Source organism: Microcebus murinus, chromosome 15, assembly GCF_040939455.1.
Source record: "Microcebus murinus isolate Inina chromosome 15, M.murinus_Inina_mat1.0, whole genome shotgun sequence".
NCBI classification, from domain to species: Eukaryota; Metazoa; Chordata; class Mammalia; order Primates; family Cheirogaleidae; genus Microcebus; species Microcebus murinus.
In genome coordinates, this window is record NC_134118.1 from 38017320 (window position 1) to 38040739 (window position 23420).

The following is a 23420-nucleotide window of genomic DNA, read 5'->3' on the forward strand; positions in this document are numbered from 1 at the left end:
AGTGGGTAAGTAATTGTTAGATGAGAAATACACATATATAATGGCTGTTATTCCTATTTACTCAACTGGGATTTTAAGTTGGGAGTGGTGAATTTGGGATATATAAAATACAAGCAGGAAAACCAATTGCAGCAAGGCTGACAATGCCAAAGGAATGGGCTTTGAGGAAAAGAGGCATACACGCAAATGGCATCATTAGATATAGATCATCTTTGTGATATATCATTTAATCCTCTTGGCAAATCAAGATAAATGACTTATATTAAGAGAAGGTTATTCATGCTTCTCCAGGTAGGCTGCTACTTACCATGCTTATACTCAACAGAAATCAATAATTATTTCCATTTCCTGTCTTCTTATAGGCTGGAGATATAATAACAGAGCTGGAATCTGTAGATGATGACTGGATGAGTGGAGAACTAATGGGAAAATCTGGAATATTTCCCAAAAACTATGTTCAGTTTCTACAAGTCAGCTAAAGGTGAATCTTGACTGTGTTTATTGCCACAAGAACTCACTTGAACTATCACTTTGACTATCAGATATGTTTTTGCACTATTTTTTTTAAATGAAAAAGAAATATCTAAGCTGTACATGGTACACTAGAATTTTCTGAAAGCAGAAAACTTCTAGATTTTGTAGTTAGCTTTCATTACAGTAGAAACATGCACATGGAAACCCATGAGCTATGATTCTACCAAGGAAAGTATCTAGCAGGATTAGCAAGGGAGGCACATTTCCGCAGGGAAAGCATCTGGTGACATGGCAGCACAGGGAAGCTCACAAGCAAAAGTTGCACTTGGACATCTATTTTAATCAGCACAAGTGAATTAAATGTTCTTCATTTTTTACTTTTGTTTAAAAAGAGGATGTTTGACATTCTACATCATGTAACTATCAGGACATGGTTGGTAATCTAAATTTCATTTTTGATATTCAGATTAATTCTTACAGTTTGAATGCATTAGCCTTATTACCAGGGCTAGTCTTTCCTTCAGGAGAGATCTTTTAATGACTAGTTGGAGCATTTGTAAGCACATAGTGAAATCAGTTCATGCTCACCAAATGCTTCTTGTGTTACTGTGTTTTCCATTTGTCCAAGGATGTGAAGGTGGTCAAAATGTGATGTATCTTACCTACTCAAAAGAACCAAAAGCATCCCTGAAATGCCTTGCTAATACAACTAACCCTTCCATATACATGCTATACTTATTTCTTTCCTCAATGTATACTCTATGTTAACAGGGTTATTATAAAGCATACTTTCTGAATCTGCAATCATTCCTTTGACAATTACTGGTACCCAAAGGAAAATTCATTTTCTTTGCATTACCCCAGTAATATATAAAAGCTGTGTCTTGTTATAGTAGTGCATTATGGATCACAAATAATATCTTAGAATACAGAACAGCTGTTAAGATGGAAAACAATGTCAAATCCCCAAAGCTCATTTCTTTACAATATAATCAGAATGAAAAATAATTTAAGAGGACTGAAGACTGGTACTTTTTAATTTTTTTCCCTAGCTCATCCCTGCATAATTATTAGAGAAAATAAAAAAAAAACACTTTCTTGCTATCCATTGTTGTACATTCTAAGCTTAAGATAAAAGTGGTTCTTTTCATGACTGATTCAATTACAGTTTATGGGCTAAAGCCAAATAGCTTGAAGACAATCTTCCAGACAGATCAATGGAATAGAATTTTATTGGAAATGTAAAATACTTTCCCAACAATGTTCATGACTTTCTTCTATTTTGAGAAGAGTTTCATATGCTGGACTACTTTTTAGCTTTTGGTGTTTTTTTTTCCCATCGTCCAAAAAGTTATGCCATCAGTGGTTACACCATTATGGGAACACCACATGGAGTTCTGTAAGGAAGGCAATATTTACTTTGTATTTTAGTAAAGTACATCTCCCAGTTATGTGGTTACATTTGGTTTTGGAGTATGAGAACTGTTTTTTCTACGTTTGGGGTAAAGAAAAGAGTATAAAGACAATTCTTGTCAAATTTCATTCAAAAGTAATTTCATGAGAAATGGGTGACGCAAAGCATTAGCCAAACTAAATTATCAATTGCAGCAAGCTATACAACAGCAAGAAGGGGGTGGGGACATGGATTGGAACAGGAAGTATATTGTCTTTGCCTGTGTAATTTTAACATCTTATATTGAAAATTCTGAAAACCTGTTTTTATTGGAGAAAAATATCCCCCTTAAATTTTGACCTTCTGTCAGCAGAATGATAAGTGCAATAGTTGTAAATCTACTTGACACTATAATAAACTGAACCGAACTTACTTTTTTTTTTTTTTTTTTTGGTGTGGGCGGGGGTCTTCCGATGAGGACCAGAAAACCTGCTAGGCAAATTCTGAAAGAGCTGAAACTCTGAACTGAACTTTCAAAGTCCCTTTCTCCTCATATAAGACTGAGTTTTTTAGAATGGAAATGGTTTCTTATTTATTTTTATATCTCCAGTCCTTAGTGCCATTCAGATTCAAGGTTGGTTTGTTGGATGGGTGAATATATAGCAATACCATTTGGATACACTCAATATCTTTCCTTTTTAATTTGTGGACAAAAATCTATATTGAAACAAAATTCATAGTTTTATGTCATTTCACTCTGTCATGCTCTATTTTTTGCTTGTCATTTATTACCCACTCACCTGACAGGAAGAAAAATGTAACATATAGGCTTTCATAGGTGCTTTCTTCTTTTGTGTATTGATTGAATTCAAGGAAAACTCAACCATGTTTAAAGAGAAACATAATTCTATTCTCAGTGAATTTCATCAGGGAGAAATAGGAATGCATTCTGTTTCCTTTCAGGAATTTTGGGTTAAAACCTGATATTGTTCATCAAAGCCTCCTCAAACTGGAATCTCTGAATCTTCGGTGGGTTAAAACTAGAGAAACCATTTATTATATTATTCTTATCGTTTTGAACACTAGAAAACAGCATATTTCTTTCTTTCTTTTTTAAATTAAAGTCTTACATTTTTCTTCCACTCCTCCCTACTCTTCCTGACACCATATTTCTTTAAAAGATACCCTTGTTTACATGGCTTGAGGAGTAATGGAATATATCTGCCATTGTGCTCATGGAAGTCACAGGTCATGAATACAATCTGTAACATTCAGAATGAAAGAAATCAGTGCATTTATCAAAATTTATTGTTAGAACTGACATTTGGGGAAAAATTTTTTTTCTGTAAGATTGTAAATCAATACCCTTAATAATCATTATTTAGTTTTTATTTAGTTTCCTCATCTTGGATAAATACCTAGAGGAAATAGGAATGGATACATGGACTAATTATAAGGGACTGTTCACTCTGGTATAATCATTAATGGTTTATTCCTTTTAATTAGTGTCAAATGCACATGAGCCATGTGATTCATGATTCAATGCCATTTTGAATACCATGGAGTGAATTCTTAATAGTGAACTTTTTCAGAACTAATGGGAAATCATTTTCTAACCTATGCCTTTTTCACTCTAATATAGAAGGGGAGAAAAAATACAAATCCTGACCCAGGACAACACCACCATCTAGGGGCCTCTCACTTAATTGCAAGCTCATCTTATTAAACCTCAGAAGAGTCCTTGGGTACCAGAGCTCAACTTGCAGAGGTTAAATTATTTGCCTAAAGTCACAGTTACTGGCAGAGCCTAAAGTAAAACCTAGCCCTACTGATTCGCAATCCAGTATTTTTTCCACTTATTATGGCAATGTGATGCATTTCTCTTTAGCAATTAAACAAGTAGAATTGATCTGTTTTTATTGGCTATAAAGGTTGCAACTTCTCATACAATACTTGTGATAAGAAAGAGTTGCACAGAATAAATTAAAGGCTTGAATTTTTCTCTTTCAAGAAGAAAAGTCCTGGCCAGATGCAGTGGCTCACACCTGTAATCCTAGAACTCTGAGAGGCTGAGGCCGGAGGATCGTTTGAGGTCAGGAGTTCAAGACCAGCCTAAGCAAGAGTGAGACCATGTCTCTACCAAAAATAGAAAAAATGAGTTGGGTGCACACTACCACACCCCTCTACTCAGGAGGCTGAAGCAAGAGGATTGCTTGAGCCCAGGAGTTTGAGGTTACAGTGATCTATGATGACGCCATTACACTCTACCCAGGGCAACAGAGTAAGACCCTGTCTCAAAAAAAAGGCGTGGGGGATGTCCTGTCAGCTTCTCAATTTTAATGTAGGCAGTTTATATAGATATCACCTAGAAATTCAAACATGAACAGATCTACTAATGGGAATTCCTTTTTCTATTGAATAGGAAATATTTGAATGCTTGGAACATCAGGTCTTATAAAGGTGTGTCTGTAGGCTGTGCTCTTGGTAAGATCAGAGCAACATTAAACCTAGGTTTTCATATAAATGTAACACAAAGGTCACTGAGACCAAGGGCTAAAGCTGAGAGACTGAAAAAAATGCAGACCACCGGGGCACTGCTCATTTCATCAGCTCTGATCTGCTGTTGCACCAGGGGTCTGATCTGGCCTGTGTCTGCCTCCTTCCTGAACAGCCAGAGAATTCATCTAAACCTGCCTACAGCAGCTCCCTACTCCAGGTGGCCAGACAGCAGTTCCAGACCAGTGTTGTCTTCCAGGACCTTGATACAGCGGCCAAGTTTATTGGTGCTGGGACAGCCATAGTTGGTGTGGCTGGTTCAGGGGCTGGCATTGGAACAGTTTTTGACAGCTTGGTCATCGGCAAGCTGCAGCTCTTTTCCTATGCCATTCTGGGCTTTGCCCTGAGGATATGAGGCTCTTCTGTTTGATGGTCACGTTCCTTATCCTCTTGGCCACATGAGGCTCCATGGGGGTCACTTACCTGTCCCTGCTGCTGCGGCTCTATGCCGTTCTTGGTGCTGGAGTGTGCTACACTTTACCATTGAATACAACATTGCTCTCTAAAAAAAACAAAAAACAGATGTAGCATGAAACACAGTTTTTATTATTTTGGAGTCTCAGAGATTAACCCAAACACTGTTAAACTAACACATTTATATTTCAAACTCTGGGATGCATTCTGGATTTTTTTTTAAGGGAATCATAATTGTATGTATGCCACTGCAAATTAGGCAATAATTCAATGAAATATTTTTTAGGAGAAGTAATGAATTCAATTCATAACTCAGAAAGGAATTTTAACTACTGATTATCTGTCTACAATTTAACAAACATTGACTGACAATCTCAATACTAAATATTGGCCTATATTTAGTGCTTCTTTAAAATTTTTTTTTTTTTTTTTTTTTTTTTTGAGACAGAGTCTCACTCTGTTGCCCAGGCTAGAGTGAGTGCCGTGGCGTCAGTCTAGCTCACAGCAACCTCAAACTCTTGGGCACAAGCGATCCTCCTGCCTCAGCCTCCCTCGTAGCTGGGACTATAGGCATGCGCCACCATGCCCGGCTAATTTTTTCTATATATATATTAGTTGGCCAATTAATTTCTTTCTATTTATAGTAGAGACGGGGTCTCACTCTTGCTCAGGCTGTTTTCGAACTCCTGACCTCGAGCAATCTGCCCGCCTCGGCCTCCCAGAGAGCTAGGATTACAGGCGTGAGCCACCGCGCCCAGCCCTTCTTTAAAATTATTAATGAAATGAACAGGCCAGGTGCAGTAGCTCATGCCCATAATCACAGCACTCTGAGAGGCCAAGGCAAGAGGATCCAAGACCAGCTTGGGCAACATCGTGAGACACCATCTCTACAAGAAATTTTTTTAAAAAATTAGCCAGGTGTGGTGACACATATCTGTAGTCCCAGCTAAGGGGAGGTTGAGGTGAGAGGATCACCTGAGCCCAGGAGTTTAAGGCTGTAGTGTGCTATGATTGTGCCAGTGCACTCCAGCCTGGGTGGCAGAGTGAGACCCTGTCTCTAAAAAAAGTTTAAAGTTTAAATTTAAAAAAAGAAAAACGGAGCAGCTATGTTTATTTCTTCAGTCATGTCGACATACTTTATTGGGTAGAGCCCTAACTTAAGGACCACTGAGGCTCACTGCATTATCTTCCAGGCCCCCAAGTGGCCAACATCTGAAGAGTAGAATTGTTACTTCCAAAAGGGTCTCAAAGCGTTTGGCTAGCCCTCTATTGGAAACGGTGGTGTCTTCTCCGTAGATGTATGCAAACGTCAAGCTATTAAAACATAAACATACCGCCATGAAAGAGTCGTCTAATTCATCTGTATACGCAGAGCACTCTAGGGGCAGGTGAGTGTGAGAGCAAAGAGAGGCCTGGCCAGAGGGGCAGGATTGAGCTTCCAGAAGGCCCAGATGTCCACTGCAGTGAGGGGGCCGGGAGCGAGGTTGGAGAGCAACAGACAAATGAGGCCCTGGGACACTGTGTCTGTAACTCCATCTCTCAACTGGGATGACTGCCCTGTGCGGGTGCCAGGTCGTTCCTGCGGAATGGGGACAGAGGGCCCCTATGTCACATTTTAGTGGGTGGCCGCAGAAACGGACTGCTTTGTGGAGAGAATGAAGGTGATGATAATACCATACAAGAAGCTCATATAAGAAGCTTGGGAAGACGAGAATCAGGATCACATTCTCAAATAGCGCTGCTGAGGAGAGCCCTGGACACAGGTGGTCCCAACAAAGCCAGCAGCCAAATGCTCAAGCTCGAGCTATACAGAGAAAGGGCTGTATATGCAAAGCGGCCCCCAAATACTGAAGGAACCAAGAAACCAACGAATGGGCAGACAAATCTGGTTTATTGGTAAAGGGTGGTTTATAGAGGAACTTATAAATGGAGGTATGGTCTCAGGCAGCCGCAGTTAGACCTCGGCAGTGTGACTCCACAGACCCAGGGCTTATGCGCACCATAGGGGAAAGAGCGCATGTGCGCTATAGGCAGTTAAAGGCCTCCTCCCTCCAGAAGAGGCAAGAATGTTCTAGAATTATATGCTACAGCCCACACAGTTTGTGTGATGACATCAAGGTTGGCGTGTTCTTACACTAAGGACAATAAATAAAGTAGGAATCCAGAGGTATTCATGAGAGACTGGGACTAATCAAAAGTCAACATGGTGGATTACCATCCAAGATGGAGTCGATTTTGTCTCTACAGGTGGCCATGAAGAAACAGATTTTCTTCAGGATTTGAAGGAGCACTGTCATCAGGCCACAGATGGCAATAATACCTACCATGACCACTGAAATGTTGGCCATCATAATCAGATCTGGCCACATAATTCCTGAAGGTGATGGCCAGGCCACTGTGCAGAGCCATGGTACTAAAAACCATGGTAGCCAAGAAGCCCATGACAGGGGAATAAAAAGATGCATATTTAGATTTGGTTCCAGACCTGAGTGGATGTGAAAGGGTGAGTTCAGTGTGTGGAATACCCCAGAATGGGACAGACAGACACCACAATGTAGCAAGTCCGTGACCTCGCTGACTAGACCCATTTTAAATTGAATCATAATTTACACAAAATGCATAGATATTAAATAAAAATTCTGAGTTTTCATAATTATATACAGTCATATAACCATCAACCAACACAAGAACATTTCTGTTGCCCTGGAGAGTTTTTCATACCCCTTTCTAGTTAATCACCACATGTTCCTTTTCCCCCCACAGAGGCAGTCCCTGTTCTGATTTCTATCAGTGTAGATTAGTGTTGCCTGTTCTTGAATTTCATAAAAATGGAATCATATAGAATCTGTTCTTTCCTGCTGGCTTCTTTTGCTCAACATAGTATTTTTTGTGACTTATCCATGTTGTTGTATCAGTAGTTCATTCCCTTTTACCACTGAGTAGTATTTCTACATATGAATGTACCACAATTTGTTTATCCATTCTTCCATTGGGTTTTTTTTCCCAGTTCTTAGCTGCCATGCATAAAGCTAGTATGAACTTCCTTAAACAAGTCTTTTTGTGGAATAGCATTTCATTTCTCTTGGATTCATACCTAGGAGTAAAATGTTAACTCATATAATAAATACATTTAATTGTATAGAGACTGTTTTCCAAAGTCATTGTACCATTTTACACTTCACCAGCAAGGTTCGAGAGTTTCATTTGCTCCACATCCTTACCGACATCTGGTTTTATCAGTCTATTGGTATTGTCCGTTTTAGCCGTTGTAGTGAGTTACATTTTGTTTTGACAAAACAATTACAATGTCACAGACTTCTAGCACATGACACCTGCAGTAATTTTTCTACCTTGACTCTACAAATGATCTTAGCAAATGGAAGCTCATTACCCTTCATCGCTGTCACTTGCGTTGCCTATCACAGCATTACATCCAACAGAGAATTACTCGTTAAGTTGGTATGACTGGATATTTAATGATATTAAAGAATGTTGAAATTTGGAGGTGTGTTAATAGAATTGTGCTTATGTTTCTTTTTAAGCAATCATTTCGGAGATACACGCTGAAATATTTATGTGTGATATGCTAGATTTGTTCAAATAATTGGAGAAGAGAAGAAAGTGTCAGGAACTGCATGGCATTTGATGTTTTACCCAACTTGTAAGCTAAAATGTTAGCCTACCACAGTTTCATATAGGCTAGCAGAAGACATGAGAGTCCTGGGTCAGAAACAAAAGACTTTATTACTCACAGCAAAAGTAATAGCCAGAGTTTCATGTTCAGTTTTGTCTGTTTCCCATGTACCCCCAAATCCCAAGGAGATGATTCAAAGGGCTCATCATGCAGTGGGTTGCATTACAGGAGAGATACACTTAAGATTTACCACTCTTATGGCAAGTGAAAGCAAGCCTGCTTTTTTTTTCCTGGGGAAGATGTTACCTCATCCCTCAAGGTTGCTCACAAGGATGCAAACACAACCCAGAAGTGGCCCAGGTAAAGAGCAGTCAAGGGATTGTATTCTTGGCGTACTCAGCAAGAACATACAGGAACACTTGGAGTCTACAGCGGCATATTACTTCTCTCACAATTCACTCTCCTCAGCTTGACACATTCTTGGCCAAACTTGAATTTTTACAGGGGTATGCTACTCTGGCAACCACTCTGATTAATCTAACCAACAGATGCTATAACCATATCCACTCAATTTGTCTTATACAACCTTTAATTAATGCTATGACCAATAAAATTTGAAGTAGCAGATGAAGCCAACCTGCAGTATTCATCTCAGTCACGCTCTTCAGGGGCCCAGACAGCTAACTGTGATTTAGTCCCAGGGAAAACCAGCAGGTCTTATTTTAGGCAGGCATGAGGTATGTTAAGGCCAGGATATTATTCATTGCAACCTGCACAGGGAGTTTAAACTGATCTGCTAATGTAGTGTCATCATCAATAATTAAAGGGACAATAGATGAATCAAAAAGCAATCCCTGTCCTTACTGGAGAGCTGTCTCATGGCCCATTTTTCCCCACAAACAAAAATATAATCCAAAGGGCACAAGGCACATCAGTTCAGGGTTTGTTGTAAAACCTGGTTTGTATCATCATCACGTTGATTAAGTCACATGAGCAGTGTCACCAAATAGCTGCAGCTTCAGTTGCCATGTGTGGCATAACACAAGGCCACTCATATCAAAAGCATATGATCCGTCAGGATTTTTTTTTTTTCTTTTTTGGCTAGTCAAGTGAACCTGAGGGAGTGGAGAAGGAACAAAGAAATCTGTAACCGGTTGGGATCAGTTAGTTGTAAATGCTGCACTCGGACCAGGCTGGTCAGTCTGATTGAATCAAAGCTTTGTTGGTCCTTATGTCTGTATACATTTGAATTTGGGAGCTATGGTTCAGGCACAGCAGAATAGTGCAGGGCCGACCATGTCTACATGTGTTTTTCTGTTTTCATAGCACATGGACAGATGACAAACCCAGCAGCAGGTCACACTGTCAGCTGCCATTTGATTCAGGTAGCAGTTTTGGATCAAGAGCAGTGGTTCCAACTGGAGGCAGTTTTGTCCCCCAGGGGACATTTAGTAATGTCTGAAGATACTTTTACTTGTCACAACTAGGAGGAAGGAGCTACTGACGTTTCATGGCTAGAGGCCAGCAGTACTGTAAAATATCCTACAGTGTACAGAACAGCTCCTCAGAACAAATACTGGCCTAAAATACCAATAGTGCCTAGGTTGAGAAACCATAAACTGTGCATTCATTGTACCCCTTCCCTCTCACTCCTAGGGCCTCAAGTGTTTTCTCCCCAGATGCCAGTGTTGTTGTTTTCCCTCCAAAATTGTTACCTATAACAAACTTTTCTCATCATCCCTTCAGTCACCCAGAACATTTTTTCTTTCTTTTTTTTCTTTTTAGAGGCAGGGTCTTACTTTGTCACCCAGGCTGGAGTGCAGTGGCCTCATCATAGCTCACTCCAACCTCAAACTAGTGGGCTCAAGAATTCCTCCTGCCTCAGCTGGAACAGCAACATCATAACCTAAGAATGTGTCAACAGTAGTGAGGCACCATTAGTCGCCCTGAGAGTGGGCCACAGGTCCAGTGTAGTCAATCTGTCAGGAGCAAGTGGGGCCCTGTGTAATATGACCTCATTTACCTCAAGACAAATGGGCTAACTTTTGGCAGGAGTCACAAAGACTGGCATGCGAGAAAGAGTACTGTGTACCTAGTCCATGATAGCAGACGTGTCACCATTGTGGGGACAATCTAGGTGATGTCAACTTAATCAGCAGCTTCTTTCCACTGGGTCTTATCAGAGAACCAGCCCTAGTGTAGTCATCTACATGAGTGACTCAGGTGGTCCAATCAGGAGCCACATTTCCATAGTTACAGCCCTAAAAGGGTGTCTTTACTCTTCCTGTCTTTCAAGCAGACCTGATGGCTAGGCCATTGGCAACGGCCCAAGAGTCAACAGAAATACGTCAAGGTTCATCAAGAGTATTTGCCACATCTATGAGAACCACGCTGAGTTCTGCCCAGCTGAGCAGTGACCATATTCTCCTGCATTCTGCATAGCTGGTGCTGAAGTTGGACAGCAACAGCAACACAATGGATATTCTCTGACTCAGTATTTGTTCTGTAAAATTGGGATTCAGTCAAAAGGCCGCACGCAAGGATCCAGAAGGCTACATGTGGCCCCATGGCTACAGGTTCCCCACCCATCTGTGAAGTAAAGGCACATGGAGCAGCACTTGTGGGTATGCTTCAGGAGATGAAGTGGGAGATAAACAGTTTTCAAGAGTTACTGTTAGCAGCTCATGCAAAATCAGGCTGATGCCGAAACTGCTGCACCCAGAATACACTATTTTTGACCATCAAGGCCTATTTAGTGAGGAATATACCATCTCTAGTATCTCCAATAAGGTGTTGGGCTTTTTTGGTGATGAAAAGTTAAAGAGAGCAGCTGACTGCCAGAGGGAGTAAGCATTGTGGATCCACCCTCCGGTCCCAAGAAACTACTTGGTGAACAGGCCTCTGAATTGTATTGGAGTTCTCAAACACCCCTGTTGGTGGAGGTGTGATGAAACCACAGTCGAGGCCTATGAGATTGAGAATTGTGAGTTCTCAAAAAAATAGGACATCATCCTCTCTTTCATATAGTGAAAACTTTGGACATCAGAGAGTAGAAACACTTAGGTTAACACATACATACACACCCTGGAGGCAAATGCAGGGGAGTTTGTTCCATTAACACTTTCCTAAACATAGCGGTGCTCTGAATAGGAGAATGTCCTCTGAAACTTTGAGTGTTAAGTGCACAATCACGTACACGTCAAGCTCACGTTTAGCAGTGGAAGATGTAACACCAGTACATTAAGTTGGCCCAGAGGGCCTCACACACACATAAAATAATTATTCTATTGATAAAACATTTATTTTATAAATTTTAAAAAACTTTGTCTTCACTGCAAATTTTGCTCAAATCCTATAAGTTGAATTTGGATGCTATTTAGAACAGGCATTGGCAAACTTTTTTCTGTACAAGGCCACGTAATAGATATTTGAGGCTTCTGTGGGCCAAAAGGCAAAACTGAGTATATTATGTAGGCATACAACAAGAGGAAACAAATTTCCCCCAAATTTTTATTAATGAAGTTCAAACTATATTAATAATGGAGTACTTTTTAAAAATAATACAAGTCTGAGAAGAATGGAATTCTTTCTTTTGGAGTGGGGGATAATATTTCACTTATGTAGGATCCAAAGTTAGTGCTTCCCATAATCAAAATCAATTTCAAATTTTCATCTGTGAATGCTGATTTGCAATGAGATTTTACATATTTCATTTTTGAAGATGTCTTTTCACAGATAGGTGACATGTGTGGCCAAAATATTTTGAGTGCCACATCACTGTGATTTGCAGTGTGCTGCGCCTTAATGTCAAGTGGTAAATGCACCACATATGGCCATTGTGGCAATTACTCAACTCTACAGTAGCAGTGTAAAAAGCAGCAGCTGACAATACTTAAATGAGTGTGACTGTGTTCTAGTAAACTTGTGCATACTGAAATTTGACTTTAATATTATTTCACATGTAATAAAATTGTTTTTTTTTTTCAATCCCTATAAAAATGGAAAAACCATTACCAGCTTGCAGGCATTACCAAAATAGAAACTGGCCAGATTTAGTCCATGGGCAGTAATTTGCCAACCTGTCCTAGACTAAGGATTTCCTCACATGGATGGTTAGGGACTCCAACAGCAGCTGCTAGAAGATCATAGGCAAAGTCCCTGATAATGAAAATCAAAGCAAGTGAACAAATGCTAAAAACTGTAATTTAGGACAACTTCACTCCCCTACCCCCCAAAAAAGATTTGAAACTGTAAACTGAAAGAGTATACTGCACACCTAACACTATTTAATCAGAAAAACCACTACCAAGATATATTGTAGTAAAATTATTGGATTTTTAATGAAAATTTTGTTAAAACTTGGGGTCCTCCAGCCAAAACCAAAGACTTATAAGGGAAAAATATTAGATTATCATACTCTTCATTAGCAATACTTTACGCTATAAGAAAAGGAATAGCATATTAAAGATGTGTGAAGAAAGAGTAAGCCAAGGATTTTATATACAGCAAAGGTTGACTTTCAGATATAAAGTACACTGAAAACCTACGTCCAACATGCAAGAATATTATTGCTATGAGGACTTCCGTAGGAATATACCAGAGAACAGACTTCAAACAACCAAAATGACTAGAGAATCATCAACCTAAGGACTGGTGACAGTACGGTTATTGGTAGCACCGAGACTAAATGAAGGCCTAGTGAGATAGTAAGTGGACCCAAGTGCTCCAGCAATGCTGACATAGTGCATCCATAAAAACTAATGGGGCAAGCATATGCCAAGAATATTTTTAAACTGTTCTCAGTAATTATATTGGCGACTTCCTTTTCCACATTCTTCTACATTTAAGACCTGTATCATTACATTAGCCCCACCCATATAATCTAGCACACTCTCCCTAGCAGTTTTTTTCCCCTTTTCACACTAGTATGTACTTTCATTAAAAGTGCAAGTGGTGCTGCTTGATTTACACGTTAAAGAAGCAAAAGCCTTTTTCAAGTGTTGGCTACTCAGGACTAATTCGTGCTTTATCACAAAAGTAATGTTAAAATTGTTAAGTTAAAATTGTTCAAGTGGAATCAACTAAAGAAGTCATCCAGATTCTTAAAATGGGAAATTTAGAATTTGGTTGCGGTTATTTTCAGTACATATGTTGACTGCCTTCAAGTTGGCTCTGGCCGGGGTGCTGTGGCGCAATCACACCCCGCCCACCCAGTGCTAGGATTACAGGCGTGAGCCACTGCACCTGACCCCAAACTGTTTTTTAAAAATAAAACACACATTCTTGGGGCTGGCATAGTTGCTCACACCTGTAATCCTAGCACTCTGGGAGGCCAAGGTGGGAGGATCGCTTGAGCTCAGGAGTTCAAGACTAGCCTGAGCAAAAGAGCAAGATTCTGTCTCTACTAAAAATAGAAAAACTTCAGGTATTGTGGCACACGCCTGTAGTCCCAGGTCCCAGCTACTTGTGAGGCTGATACAGAAGGATCACTTGAGCCCAGGAACCTGAGGTTGTAGTGAGCTGGGATGATGCCACTGCACTCTACCCAGGGTGAGTAGAACAAGACTCTGTCTTCAAAAACCAAAACGTTTTGGAGCATTTTTTGAATGAGCCCTCTAAGATAAAATACTGTGCCAATCAGAGGTGTAGATTAGAGCTTGATTGTCCATTATACCACATCTTACTAAATGATGCTCACCAGCCGAAAGCACGAAGAGGAAAATTGACGTGCCATTTATGTAACTCAATTCCTGGTCCCCACCCCCAATGACCTCTTTTTAGGCCCAAATTCTGTCCACCCTGGGGAGAAAGCCCCTGCCATTTGGGATTCAAGTCTATGTCTAAACTAGCTTTTAGTAGAAAATATTAGGGTATTTGCTTCTTCACTGAGGGACATTAATAGGGAACAATATTCATTCCCTTATTCAAGAAACATTAAACTCCTAGGCACTGAGGATGTAGCAGTGAATCAGACTCTCACCCCCCCCCCCGCCCAAAAAAAAAGCACTGTCCTCATGGAGCATTTCTAGTAGACACAAGTAAACAAAACTGGGAAAAAATAGCAAGGAGTACAGGAGGATAGGGTACAATTTTTAATAGGATGAACCTATCATCAGAGTTTACTGAGGACCCATTAAAACAGAAACTTAAAGGTAGTAAAAGAGGAAGCACTGTGGCCATCTAAGGAAAGAATATTCCAAGCACAGGGAAAACAAGGCCAAAAGATGGTTCAGCTGGAAGAATAGGGGAAGAAGAGTTAAGAGACAACCCAAGGCCAAGATCACACAGGACCTTTGAACTGTCTAAAATAGACTTCCATAAGTCACAGATAGACAGTAACCATCCAAGTTACTATGGTGGCTTGCTTCAAGGTAATAGCTATGGAGTTGGTAAGAACTGGTTAGACTCCAGATGTATTTTCAAACTATGAATAGTCAAGGATAACCAGAAGATTTTAGCCTAAGTAACTGAAAATTTGGGTAAAATTGAGATGAGGAATACCATTTTCTATTCCTTTTTTTTAAGAGACAGGATCTTGGCCAGGCCTGGTGGCTCATGCCTGTAATCCTAGCACTCTGGGAGGCTGAGGTGGGAGGATGGCTCAAGGTCAGGAGTTCAAAAACAGCCTGAGCAAGACCCTGTCTCTACTTAAAAAATAAAATATATATATATATATATATATATAAATTAAATTAGCCAGGTGTGGAGGAACACGCTTATAGTCCCAGCTACTCAGGAGGCTGAGACAGAAGGATCGCTTGAGCCCAGGAGTTTGAGGCTGCTGTGAGCTAGGATAATGCCATGGCACTCTAGCCCGGGCAAACAGAGTGAGACTCTGTTTCAAAAAAAAAAGAGAGACAGGATCTTGCTGTCAGCCAGGCTGGAATGCAGTGGCAGGATCATAGCTCACTGAAGCCTTGAACATCCAGGCGCAAGCAATCCTCAGCCTCTGGAGTAGCTGGGACCACAGGTGCAAGCCACACCTGGCCCCCAGGAATACCATTTTAGAACATTAAATGTTAAAAAGCCTATTTGACATCCAAGTGGGTTATCATGTAGGCAGCTGGATAGACAAACCTAGACATGCCAGAGAAAAATATGGGCTAGAAATATAAAAACCTCCACCAGTTTATTTAAAGCCAAGAAACAATCTAGGTTAGAGTATAGAAATATTCCAACAATCAAGCCCTAGGTCCTCCCAAAACTGATTCAAGGTCTAAGAGAATGACCTATTATGCAGTAAAGGAGCCAGTGAGGCAGGAGGAAAACCTTGAGTTCAGATCTTGGAAGACAGTTAAAGGAAGAAATCAACTGTAAAGCATCACTAGTAAGAGGTCAAGTAAAATGAAGACTGAGAATGGATCACTGGACTCAGCAACAAAATCACCGGTAATTCTGACGACAGCTTTCTTGGAGTGGTCTGGGGAGGAGTCTAACTACAGCAGATTCAAGAAAAGTAAGATGCAAAAATACAAAATAATCTTTTAAACTCCAGGTAAGTAAAATCATACAAAAACACGTAAAAAATCCCTTTGAGCTTGGCTATAAGGTGGCTGAGTGTTCTGGAAGGGTACAGGAGTATTTCAGTTTGTGTGCTGATGCAAGGGACAAGGAAGAGGAATTAATAAAGGTGCAAATTATAGGAGCCAATAACCTGATTAAATAAGATTTGGGATCTAATGCTCAATGGAAAGATTGTCTTGGCACAACTCATCCAGGGACCTGACTGAAGCCAGAAAATTGACAGGGTGGAAGTAATGGAAATATGAGGTTCTTTTCTCATCTAATTTAGTGGTAAATTTATATATCTATCAATTTTGTAGTGCTTAAAGGAAGCAAAATCATCATCAACTAAGCAAGAAATGAGAAATTGGGACATCTGAGGAGAAAAGAGAACACAGAACGGGTGACTGGTGGTGGGCAGCACTAAACACCCACCTGGTAATAGATCAGTAACCAGTTTCTCTTGCCAAATTCAGCTTCACAGTGCAGGGACACAGCAGTATGGTTACATCTAATTTATTTGTTCACTTTATTATATATATAGCTGGAGGCAGAAGATAGTATTTGGATTTTAAAAAAACAAATCAGGCCGGGCGCGGTGGCTTACGCCTGTAATCCTAGCACTCTGGGAGGCCGAGGCAGGCGGATTGCTCAAGGTCAGGAGTTCGAAACCAGCCTGCGCAAGAGCAAGACCTGTCTCTACTATAAATACAAAGAAATTAATTGGCCAACTAATATATATGTGGCGCATGCCTATAGTCCCAGCTACTCTGGAGGCTGAGGCAGGAGGATCGCTTGAGCCTAAGAGTTTGAGGTTGCTGTGAGCTAGGCTGACGCCACAGCACTCACTCTAGCCTGGGCAACAAAGTGAGACTCTGTTTCAAAGAAAAAAAAAAATCAAAAAGCCAATGGGTTCTTGCCTATTACTCAATTTGAGACACTGGTTCTCAAAGTATCTTTGGACCATCAGCATCACTTGTAAACTTGCTAGAAATGCAAACCTTCAGGCCTCACCTAGAACCACTAAATTAGAAACTCTGACGTCAGGGCCCAACAATGTTTTAACAAGCCTTCCAAATAATTTGAGAACCATCAAAATTTTTAAAACGTAGAATAGTTTCCTTTCATTAACCATTTATATAACACTTCCAGATCACTACAGCTTAAAATGGTAAAGAGTATCCCCTTTTTAACTACTTAATAAAATCCACACAAGTCAGAAAAGTTTACCAGCTATCAAATCAGAATATCTGATTCCCGATTGCTGTCAGACTATTTAAAAAGAATGTTCAGAAACAAACCATCACAAATAGGACACTTTATTTGTCATTATTAAAAGTCTGAATTTTAAACAGATTCTTGGACTGGTGGTTCATATCCATCAGCTCGTTCAACTTTAGCGCCTGTCTCATCACCAGTAGCTTTTCCAGAACTACTACCTTCACCATGAAGCTCCATGAGTTTTCCCACTAAAAGGAAGAAAAAACTTTGTTAGTGATAGCACATTGTATCTTGAAACAATGGCCTTTAATACTATGCAGGCATGACAGGAAGGAAAAAAGGCTATCAAACCCCACCCTACTCCCCCCAAAAAACAAAAAATAAAACAAACAAAAAAACCTCCACAATGTTATTTATCCCCACAACTTTTTCTTTCAAGAATCCTGCAATTTCTCACTTACATTCAAACTTGGGCTTCTTCAGCATTTTTACTTTTCTAACGAAGACATCATGGAGAGGATAAATAGATTGGCAAGCCTTTTCTATGTCTTTTCCAATGCTGTCTGGAATCCTAAAAACCATCGGTAATGGGAGATTAGTTTAATAATTTTTTTTAAAAAGTCCTTGTTCTCAGTCATAAGGGGGTAAGCCAATTCCTTTACAGAGAAGCCTGAGAATAAACCTACACACACACCGCTTTACCTCTTAACCCACACAAGTCCTCATGTAAGATGTCTAGCCTTAATGCTTTTTCCATTTACACCCTCTCTTAGCTTATAGTATACTGCATGGGAATATCAGAAAAATGTAACAGTTATCATTGGATATCATCTGGGACCGAAACATTTTTTCATCATTTATGCCCATGCAGTGAATTGTGGAAGGCTTTGTCTATTCAGTGTTATGAACTAATTAAGGCAAAGACATTTCCTATTCCTTCAAGTCTCAATATCTGCTGTGAGACAGCATCATCCAAAAAGAGATAAAGCAAAACCATACCACATTTACTGTGCACTTACACTCACATAAAGGGATAAAGCTAGAAGGATCCATAGACAGGATTTAAACAGAGGTCTGATTCCACCTCATCCAAGGGATCAGATATTCAGGGGTGTATTGCGTGAGGAAGGAAAGAAACACTTACAATTTATTGACTACTTCTTTCAAGTCATTTGTCTGCACCTCTCTGGTCATGATTTCCATCATCTTCTTCCGGATTTGGCGGACCTGTTGGTGCTGAGCATAAGAGGTCTTCCGTATCTGATTGTTGCGCTTTTTAGTAAAACCAACACAGAACAGACGAAGCAAATAACCATCGGTAGTCTTGACATCAACGTGAGCTTCGATCATAGTCTAGGGAAAAAAGATACCGTCAGATATAACAGGTTTTAATGTTAATCAATCTTCTCTCTCAAGTTCTGGTTTTGAAAAGGTGGAATGTCAAATATTCATTATGCAATAGTCTAATAAGTAATGTATCTAGTTTATAGAATTAACTTCCTTGAACATGAACTTACCAGAAGTTACCTCCATATCCTCCCTATCCTTCATATCCAATTAAATAAATACCAAGTCACCTCAACTGTCTTCCTCTCCAGCCAAGGGATTTTAAGAATATTTCCAGGAATGGAATGATAAAATCTTAGGGGAAGGCCAGATACAGAGGCTCATGGCTGTAATCTTAGCACTTTGGGAGGCTGAGGTGGGAGGATAGCTCGAGTTCAATTATTAGCCTGGGCAACATAGGAAGACCCTGTCTCTACAAAAAAATAAAGAAAATTAGCTGGCCATGGTGATGCATGCCTGTAGTCCCAGCTACTTGGGTGGCTGAGGCAGGAGGATCACTTCAGCCTAGGAGTTTGAGGTTGTAGTGAGCTATCATGACCCCGCTGCACTCTAGCCTGACTCTACAGAGCAAGACTTTGTATCAAAAAACAAAACACACAACTTAGGGGAATGTCAGAAATAAATGTAACGGTATAATCAGTATGTATCATTTGGGACCGAAACATTTTGTCATCATTCATTCCCACATACAAAATATTGCAAAACTGGGTGGCTAGCCAGACACATCTGAAATGATACTGTTTACTAAAATCTTATGTCAAGCACCATACTAAGCACATTTACATGGATTTTTAATTTCATCCTCATAATTCAATGAAACCATATTTTTACCTCCATTTTACAGATAAAGAAACCAAGGCATACCATAGCAAGCTTAAGTTACTCTCCAAAGAGAACACAATTGGGAAATGGAGCCAAGATTTCAGTATCACACCAAAGGCTCTGCCATGCCACTACTATGCTCTACTGCCAGAGGTAACCAAGACTCTTTCACTATAAACTCACTCAATTTTGAGGTCCAAAGATATTCAGAAGACAGGCAAAACTGCCCACCTGCACCCAGAGCTTCCTCAAAAAGCCACTAATCCATGGAGCAAAAAATCCTGACTTGATGATAACCCAATATTAAATCTTGAATTTAAACAGGTAAGTAAAATAGGAAGGTCATAGCTTGCGCCAACTCCAGAGTAAACAATAATAACAAGAAAACAAGGATTTAAAGTGAACTCAACCACAATTATATGATATGCTCCTTTCTGTTATCACACTATGACATCCTTGGTCACACACTGCATAGTACTAAATGTTCTAAGGGAACTATTGGTCTCACCTGCCATTTTTTAACCATGGAACACATTTTGTCACGGGTAAGGTCCATGCCATGAAAATTAGTCAGACAGTTTTTGCCCTGAACATCTTCAGTAATCAGCTTGAATTTTCTAAATGCAACTTCATCATTTTGCAGATCAGCAAGGCTCACTTCAAACACACGACCCTTGAGGCCATCGGAGGCAATTTCTACAAAACAAGAATCAAGTCTTACTAACAAGAACCACATAAGCAAAGGCAAGCCTAGAAAGTCATGCACATAAGCTGAGGTTAGACATTAATAAACATGTAGATGCCAATGGCTTATCAACAGTGCTCATTAGGAGCTGAAAACTACCTATACACATTTTCTTACTAATTCTAAAAGCTCCACCTTGCTTCTACAGTGTCGTACTAAAAACAAGCAGCACAGGTGTGAAAGCTGACATTTCCTTTAAAGTCTCCCATCACAGGACCAACAGCAGACCTAGATGCCAGCTACAATATATATCCCCCAATTTAAGGAAAATACAAACCAAGAATAAGATACTCACTCGTTCCTTGAGTCCTGGTGACTAGTGTTTTCCCAATATTTCTTATATTGAACATAGCAGGTGCCTTCACATCATACCAATCTTTTTTAGAAAATGGATCAACCCTAAATTTTGGAAAAATGATTAAGTTTCATTGCAGATCACATAATTCTGTGATATATATTCTTTTTTTTACTTTCTTCATTCTAATGCTGTTGTCACTATCATTCCCCACCAAGATTTTAAAAGGCTTACTGGCCACCTGAGACTAAACTATTTTTCTACCAGTGATGTTAGGGGCGCATATGTAAATTTAGCTTTTTCCACTAAATAAGAGCCTGTTTCACTGTACAGACCACAGACTCTGAAAATAAATTTTGCTCATTCCCCAACCTCATCGGTCCCTTCACAACACAAGCAGCATTTCCTCCAAGTAACACGCAATCTCAGGAACTTTACCTCTACGTCAAAGTACGTACTGGTAACTAAGACCCCTCAGGACCTCAGGCAAGCCTAGCCGGAGGTCCCAGGTCCCACCCGGCCCAAGCACAGCCAGAGTGCGGGGTCCTGATTAAGCAAGGACAGTGCTTTCCCGAACTCCTGCTGTTGCAGCTGCATCAAAAGCCCGCGGAATTTAGACGGCCCGTGGGCCCACGTACATGGAACGCTCCAGCCCCGAGTCGCGGTGGCAACCTGGCTCAAACGCGACACGCGCAAGAACCAGAAGGTAAGGGGAGAGGCAGCCAGAACCGCCAGGCCGCGTTCTTGGAAGCACCAACCCGCCTCGGTCAGCGCAATCCAACCGGCATCCTCGCCATCCGGCCCATGCTGTGATCCAGAACCGGCCCGCAGATCCCAGCAGGACCCCAAAAAGCAGGGGTACACGACAGTCGCTACTTACACTTTCTTCTTGGCTCCCTTTTTGCCGCCTTTCGTAAGGCGCTTGTTCTTGCCGACCGCCATGGTGCTGCTCAGGGAGCCAAAAGGGCGGAAGTACAACTCGCGCGAGAACTTACAAGTACGGGGCGGGACGCGCCGTCTACGTGACCTTTACTCCTTTGCTCTTCCGGCCTCAAGAATATCGTGACAACGGAGAGCGCCACTCTTCATTCTGTAGATGCGACAGCGCCCTCGTGTGTGGGGAGGTCGCGCAGCATGTCGCAGGCTCACTGAGAGGCTGAGCTCTGAGGTGCAGGCGTCTGGGTCGCCTGTGGCTTCTGCGGCTCTGCCGTGGAGAAGTAAGTTTCTGTAGAAGAACACGCTCACTCAGCGTAGTTCAAAGCTGAACTCTTTGTCTAACCCTCAAACCTATTCTTGAGAGCATGGGCTTTGCCATTCGACAGCCGACGCAGGTTCAAATGCTTGTTTCAACAATACTTTGCCTTGTGACCTCTCTACCCTTCAGTTTCCTCATATGTAAAATGGGCACAGTAATATGATTGTTAGTAGGATTAAATAAGCATAACTCCAGGGATGCTAGTAATATTCTGATTGTTGATATGGGTGCTGGTTATTAATCTCAGGTATGGTGCTTTGTAAACACTCATCAAGCTGTGTATTTTTCTATATGTCTGTTATACATTAATAGGTTTTTTGGGTTTTTTTTAAGTGGAGTGAAATCTCTCAATTTTTCAATTTTTGCATCTGATCCCTCCAAAATATTTTATTTAACTGCAGGGGTATAACAAAGCATATCCTGGCAAGATGTGACCCACTAGCTCAAGTGCCCTGCTCAAGTGTGCAGATGGAAAGCGTCTGGCCGTACAGGCTTGGTACTCAGCCAGAAGTGTGTTGAGTTCCCTTCTCTAACTTCCTCTGGGGCAAAAAAAAACCGTGTGACCAAGCCAGAAACCAACCCTCACTCATTAGGCCTCCAGCAAGCTTTTAAGTCTTAGAATTCCTCCCAGTCCTCCTAGCCTCCATCTCCTACCTCCTACCACCCCCACCTGCTAAGACAGTCTTACTAAATTTGTAGTAGGGTCCTGAAATCTTTCAATAATTCTATAAACCTCAGTTGCCTAGAGAATAAAGTCAAAGTCCTTGTTTCATGACAGTATGAATATACTTAACACTAGCTAACAATACACTTAAAAAGGGTTAAGGTGGCCAGACTAGTGGCTATTCAAGATGCCAGGGTAGGAGGGTCTCTTGAGCCCTGTAGTTGAGTCTGGGCTGGGCAACATAGCAAGAGGTGGTCTCTCATGCCTCTAATCCTAGCACTTTGGGAGGCTGAGGCGGGAGGATTGCTTCAGGTCTGGAGTTCAAGACCACCTAGAGCAAGAGTAAGACCTGGTCCTACAAAAAATAGAAAAATTAACTGGGCATAGTGGTGCATTCCTGTAGCCTCAGCTACTCAGCAGGCTGAGGCAGTAGGATCACTTGAGCTCTCAAACCCTGGAGTTTGAGGTTACAGTTAGCTATGATCATGCCATTGCACTCCAGCCTGGGCAACAGAGTGGGACCCTGTCTCAAAACAAACAAACAAACAAACAAACAAACAAACAAACAAACCACAAAATGATTAAGATTATACATTTTAGGTTATGTGTTTCTCACTACAATTTAAAAAACAAAAGGGGCCGTGTGCGGTGGCTCACGCCTGTAATCCTAGCACTCTGGGAGGCTGAGATGGGAGGATCATTTGAGCTCAGGAGTTTGAGACCAGCCTGAGCAAGAATGAGACCGTGTCTCTACTAAAAATAGAAAGAAATTAGCTAAACAACTAAAAATATATAGAAAAAATTAGCCAGGCATGGTGGTGCATGCCTGTAGTCCCAGCTTCTCAGGAGGCTGAGGCAGAAGGATCACTTGAGCCCAGGAGTTTGAGGTTGCTGTGAGCTAGGCTGGTGCCATGGCACTCTAGCCGGGGCAACAGAGCAAGACTCTGTCTCAAAAAATAAACAATAACAATGAAAACAAAAAAGGTCGAATTCTGAGTGAAGGATACAAAACCTCTTATCTGGCCCCAACCCTTATTCCTTTTCAGCCTTACCACATCTTGACCTCTACCTAGTATCCATCCCTACACCAGCCATCT

General features: G+C 40.8%; 2 protein-coding genes, 3 non-coding genes and 1 pseudogene across 8 annotated transcripts in view; 2 read left to right on the forward strand and 4 right to left on the reverse strand.

The window, feature by feature from the left end:
- SH3D19 (SH3 domain containing 19) overlaps positions 1-2299 on the forward strand; it is a 151154-nt gene extending 148855 nt beyond the window's left edge. For all 4 annotated transcript variants that reach the window (XM_012783717.3, XM_012783718.2, XM_020280160.2 and 1 more), the window contains one exon: positions 363-2299. In XM_012783717.3, coding sequence (XP_012639171.2) covers positions 363-479 — 117 coding nt within the window. In that variant the 3' untranslated portion in view covers positions 480-2299. The remainder of the gene's footprint in view (positions 1-362) is intronic.
- A 29-nt stretch (positions 2300-2328) lies between these two features.
- On the reverse strand, positions 2329-2390 carry LOC142876791 (U7 small nuclear RNA). Its single transcript, XR_012923609.1, has one exon. It is a non-coding gene; the product is annotated as a U7 small nuclear RNA (small nuclear RNA).
- Positions 2384-12441, forward strand: LOC142876352 (ATP synthase F(0) complex subunit C1, mitochondrial pseudogene; annotated as a pseudogene).
- Positions 12442-17272: 4831 nt separating this feature from the next.
- Positions 17273-21421, reverse strand: RPS3A (ribosomal protein S3A). Its single transcript, XM_020280170.2, has 6 exons — positions 21285-21421; positions 20405-20508; positions 19873-20060; positions 18340-18548; positions 17657-17766; positions 17273-17443 (listed from the first exon to the last, which is right to left on the reverse strand). Exons 1-6 carry the CDS (start codon positions 21344-21346, stop codon positions 17322-17324), a joined length of 795 nt encoding a protein of 264 aa, XP_020135759.1. The 5' UTR covers positions 21347-21421; the 3' UTR covers positions 17273-17321.
- Positions 17989-18057, reverse strand: LOC142876800 (small nucleolar RNA SNORD73). The gene has a single exon (XR_012923617.1). It is a non-coding gene; the product is annotated as a small nucleolar RNA SNORD73 (small nucleolar RNA).
- LOC142876799 (small nucleolar RNA SNORD73) lies at positions 19151-19223 on the reverse strand. The gene has a single exon (XR_012923616.1). It is a non-coding gene; the product is annotated as a small nucleolar RNA SNORD73 (small nucleolar RNA).
- Positions 21422-23420: the final 1999 nt, after the last annotated feature.

What these genes read in the sequence shown, in the direction of transcription:
- RPS3A (XM_020280170.2), bottom strand. Translation starts at nt 21,346, where the DNA reads ATGGCGGTCGGCAAGAACAAGCGCCTTACGAAAGGCGGCAAAAAGGGA. An exon ending in AAGGGAGCCAAGAAGAAAGT is followed by an intron (nt 20,509 to 21,284) that starts GTAAGTAGCGAC and finishes TCCAAAATTTAG; the next exon opens with GGTTGATCCATTTTCTAAAA. An exon ending in CACCAGGACTCAAGGAACGA is followed by an intron (nt 20,061 to 20,404) that starts GTGAGTATCTTA and finishes CTTGTTTTGTAG; the next exon opens with AAATTGCCTCCGATGGCCTC.